We start from the raw sequence: 5,000 nt of genomic DNA on the forward strand, positions 1-5,000 counted from the left end.
TATATATATATATATATATATATATATATATATATATATATATATATATATATATATAGAGAGAGAGAGAGAGAGAGAGAGAGAGAGAGAGAGAGAGAGAGAAAGCCAGAGAGCGCGCGCGCGCGAGAGAGAGAGAGTGAGAATAAGAGTTGGGGGAAGACATACAAGCAAATAGGTCAAGGAGAGAGCTGAGCAAGAGAAATGGATGGACAGATAAAAAGTTTCAAGAGAAAAATTACCATCATTATTATCATTCTTATTTTGCGAAAAAGAGTGGCACGTATTATAAAGAATGATGCAACATTTATCAAATTCTAATAGACACGGTACTTTGAATGTTTGTTATTATTTTGTGTGACAAGAAGATTCATGCTGAACACGTTATGATCAAAACAGCAAAGAGAAATCGTATATTTACCTGTATTTCTTTTTGTCGCTCTGTTTACCCATTGTTTAATAACTAGAACATCTCACCATTCTCTTTACCATGAATTAAGAGGATATCAATCATTCTCAGGAACTCTTGTTTCAGACGACTTTCGCTGAAGAAATATTTGATATATGAAATTTTAGTTACTGTGATTTTTTTTCTTTCTTCAATTCTTCTTTCTTTTCCCTTCTATTATATCCCTCTTCCAGCTTACACAGACACCGTTGAAGCAAGAGCAAGGTGACGATTAGTCTCTCGCTGTTATATCATTCATTTCCGGAGAAAATCTAAACCAGAGGTCGGCAACCTAAGGCACGAGTGCCAGACTTGGCATGCAGAGAACTTGTCTATGTCACGCCATGTGATTCAGAAGAACAAAGAAAAAGTTAAACAGCAAAATAATATGGTGAGTATAAATCTAAAAACATAAAACCTAACTATTTTTTGTTACAAAGAATAATAAATGCTACAAAAATATTACACATGTGGTATGCATGTGTAGGAAAATACATCTGGGTATACAGTGCTGAAAAAAAACTGGCACGCAAGGTTATGAATAAGAAGGCATTAATTATCAACTGGCACACTACCTTCAAAAGGTTGCCGACCCCTGATCTAAACTTTTAAGATTATTTAGGGGGGGGGGGCTGTTTGCTACCAAAGGAAATACACACTCTGACGTCCAAGTAGTTCTGCTGTAAAAGTATAGCTAATTGGCTTGACCTTTATACTAGGACTGGATCGCTTTCACTTGACACAGGTCTTTCCACACAACACACACACACACGCACACTCACACAAAAGAGAAATCAAAACAAATAAAAGTATGAAAATATGTTTTTTTCCTTTATACCTTTCTTACGTATAAAACATCTGTCTGCTTTTAGGTGTAATAAATCGAAGCGGGTGGGGGTGGGGGGGGGGGGTAGGTGTTACGCTATGAATTTTTATTCTGTGTTTACAATACCCCGTAAACATCGTTATCCACCCTATGCACAAGAACACACGAACACAAAATCCTTTGTTAACACCATTAATATAAAGTTAACCTTTGAATTATTGTAATAATAATATGAAAAGGGTTAACGGGTCCGCTGACATGTCGCTCAAGCTTCGCAAATGAGTTTTTTGGCTGTGGTCTGTGTTAGGCATGGATGCGTCTGTAGGATAGAAATTAGTGATGTAAGTAACACTTGATAATAAATAGAAAAGTGGTAAGTCGGTAGGAACTACCAAAACACACATATTTCTTATGGGTATGTACACCACTTTACGCCTCACACACTGCAGTATTAGCCTATCCTTGGCCGGATAGGCCAAGGATAGGCGTTAATTTCCACTTGAGTGAGATAGGTCCCTCACCTGCGCAGGTCCCTTCCGGACAGTATATATATCGCGGTCCACCACTGAAAGGCATCAGTCCATCACTCCTGCTCCTAGCGACTACTAAAAGGTACAGAATCGATATTTCTTGCTTATAGTATCATTATTTTATATGTTGGTTATTGGCCCAGTCTATATCTCTTACATGATCTACATTGCCATAATTATTTTTCATTTAACAGGTTATAACACAAATGATCTGTATAGGTGACAAAATGGCATTTTTTAACAGGCCACAACAGCATCATGAACTCCCGCGTATTCTTGGGTCTCCTCCTGTGCGGTCTCTGGGCCTCATCTGAGTCTGTCGTCCTCTTGGGAACCACCGCCACCCTCGGCACTGTCGCCGCCACCACAGTTACCGCCTCTGCGGCGACCGCTTTGGGCGTGGGCGCGCTGGCGGTGCTGAAGGGAGCTCTTATCGGGAAGCATCTTGCGCGCAGAAACAAGAGGGATGTCGACTCTGAGGCTCATGAGGCAGTGGAGGCAAGTGAAGCAAGGAATTTTATTAGAGTAGTTGCACTCCCAGTGTCATCCGATCTATAATTACAGGTGCTATAGCCTATTGTTTACACGCGATTGTGCTCAAGAATATTTTACTCTAGCAGATGTTTCTATCTCATAATGATTAATCATTTCCGAAACAGGTTGCCGTGGCCCAGCAGATGGATTCAGCTGGCTGCGTGGCCAAGCTCTTGTGCGAAATCGAGGCCATGTCCGCTGACCAACTGACTCCTGCCATGACCTCCTTCAAGACTGCTTTCGAGAACAACGAGAACCTCAAGAGCGCCCGAGGCGTGTACGATCTGGCCATCAGCTTCGGCTCCAAGTTCGCCAAGAAGGACTCGAAGGCCTGCAGCGCCCTCTTCGAGAAGTGCGTCCTGTCCAGGGAGGACCTCTCCTTCATGCTGGATTCCGTCTTCACTTGCTAGTCATAAGATTACCTGCAGAAACAGGTAAATTCCCATTTAACAAAAAGAAATAAATTTGGTTCCTGGCAAAATTGCTGGCATTTACCATGTTGTTTGTTGACTGCGTAGGCGTTACTTTAAAGCATTACATTTCATTATTTTGTTTCAGTATTAAAGGAATAAATTATCGATATGACACATTTTGTTTCTCTTTATATTTTTTGTATGCATGGTTTTGTGATATATGATATATAATATATATAAACATATACATGTATGCACACACTCACATATATGTATATATATTGATATATGTATCAATATACCAAAAAGTTTAAACAAAATTTCCTATAGTTGGAAAAATGCCACTTTGTTTTGCAAACATGGCCTGTACCATATCTCATATTCTACAACAAGCAGATTCAGCTTTACTCTCTCTGCGGTCGTAAGGAATCCCACCAAGTAAATGTGTAATACTCATTCCTTTACTTTTGCATTAGAAAGAAATACTTTGACAAGAGTAACCAGACTCTCTCTTAACACCATTGCAAGTGATAAAAGGAGTGTTTTCTTGCCGCGAACAGATAGTGACACGTGTTCTGAATCTCTTGTGACGAAGTGTTTGTACAAGTGCGAATGCGTGTGTGTACGAGTGAGAATGTGTGTTTATTCATGAATGCGGATGTGCGTGTTTGCGTATAAATACAAATGTGTGTGAGTGCAAATAAGAGTGTTTGCATATAGAGTGCGAATGTGTTTGCGTATGAGTACGAATGCATGTGTGTTTGTATATGAGCGCGAATGTGTTTGTGTATGAGTGCGAATTTGTGTTTGTATATGAGTGCGAATGTATGTACTTGTGTATGAGTGTGAATGATAATGTACTTTGTATGTGCTCATAGGGGTAGAAGTAGATAGAATGACAGACAGATAGATACATAGACATATAGATCGTGTGGAAAAGGATAGAGGGAAATGGAGAGAAGAATAGTTAGATACAGATAATTAGAAGAAGAGAGAGAATGAATACAATGGCCAAAGACCCATCCCTCCTCTCCTATCAATGTATGAATCAAGGTAATATCAGTCTTTGTAAGAAACCATTCCCTCTTTCGGATGATGACGCTTTCTGAAATGACAGTTGGTCATAGAGCTTGGTGTAGTGGCAGTAATAACAGAAACGGTTCAAAAGACTGAATAGTCCGTATTAAAGTAATTGGATTGGATTTTAAGCTCAGCAAGTGTTTTTGCGTGCCCTTAATAGGATACTTCATATTCAAGTTGACAGTTAGTTTTGAAACTTTTTTCATTTGCGCATACCTACTTATCCCATTTTCCTCTTTCAGTAAGAGACACAATCACAAGGCTAATGATGAAGACCTAGTGACCATCAACAATTGTCTGCTCTTTCCCCTTTTTAAGAATTCTTTCTCATCCTCTTCTCCTCTCTACTCTGGTTTAATTTCTTTTTCTCATATTTCTTCTTCCTGTGTTTCTCTAATTTGGGGAAAATATTCCAACAGGGGTAGAACTGACACCTTGGCTTGGGGAGCATCAGCTTGCATCTTTGCATTAAATTTAATAGAATTCGGGAGTGAGACTTGTTACTGCATTCATTTTGTAATGGCCACTAATTAATAAAGATGCGGTTATGAAGGTGGTTGTTTGTCTTCGCAAAGTCCCTATGTTAACCCTGTCTAGAAATAATAACAGGTTCATATAGAAAGTTACAAAATCGATTTATTTTCTCTACTATATCTTTTCATTACCACTTCCATGACGTCACGGGATATGTATAATTTCGGCGTGGTGGAGTCGGTCACGCCTTAATAAATCAAGCATGGATTACTTTCCAGCTTCTGTTCGCATCTAAATTGTACTGAGTCAATTATCATATCATTATACTAAAATACATTTGCAAAACTTAACCGGGAAGTGACTGATAAATGACTGCTTACATCAGGTAATTAAGCCTACATACCCCCCCTCCCCCCGGGAAAAAAGAATTTCACTCCCTCTCCTTCCTAAAAAAAAAAAAAATAAAAAAACTATATATATACGTACGCACATCTTTATATGTATATATGTATACACATACACATGATGAAATTATTAGCGCGTTAAATGCACTTATACAGTGTGCAAGTACCTCATACAACCTTGGGCAGGCGTAGAATTTCCACCTGGTTGAGATAAGTCCTTCACCTTGACAGGTCCCTTTCGAACAGCATATATAAAAATCACGGTCTGGCACACTGTAGACATCAGTTCAGCAG

At 39.1% G+C, this 5,000-nt stretch overlaps 2 protein-coding genes across 2 annotated transcripts in view; both read left to right on the top strand.

The window, feature by feature from the left end:
• Positions 1–1,813: 1,813 nt before the first annotated feature.
• On the top strand, positions 1,814–2,913 carry LOC113825961 (uncharacterized). Its single transcript, XM_027378830.2, has 3 exons — positions 1,814–1,883; positions 2,046–2,299; positions 2,461–2,913. The coding sequence occupies exons 2-3, from the start codon at positions 2,060–2,062 to the stop codon at positions 2,743–2,745; spliced, it is 525 nt and encodes a 174-aa protein (XP_027234631.2). The 5' UTR covers positions 1,814–1,883; positions 2,046–2,059; the 3' UTR covers positions 2,746–2,913.
• A 2,077-nt stretch (positions 2,914–4,990) lies between these two features.
• LOC113825962 (uncharacterized) overlaps positions 4,991–5,000 on the top strand; it is a 943-nt gene continuing 933 nt past the window's right edge. Inside the window, exon 1 of the mRNA XM_027378832.2 lies at positions 4,991–5,000. This exon is cut by the window's right edge and continues 25 nt beyond it. The gene's annotated coding sequence lies outside the window, so the exon portion shown is untranslated.

This window comes from Penaeus vannamei, chromosome 4, assembly GCF_042767895.1.
Source record: "Penaeus vannamei isolate JL-2024 chromosome 4, ASM4276789v1, whole genome shotgun sequence".
NCBI lineage: Eukaryota > Metazoa > Arthropoda > Malacostraca > Decapoda > Penaeidae > Penaeus > Penaeus vannamei.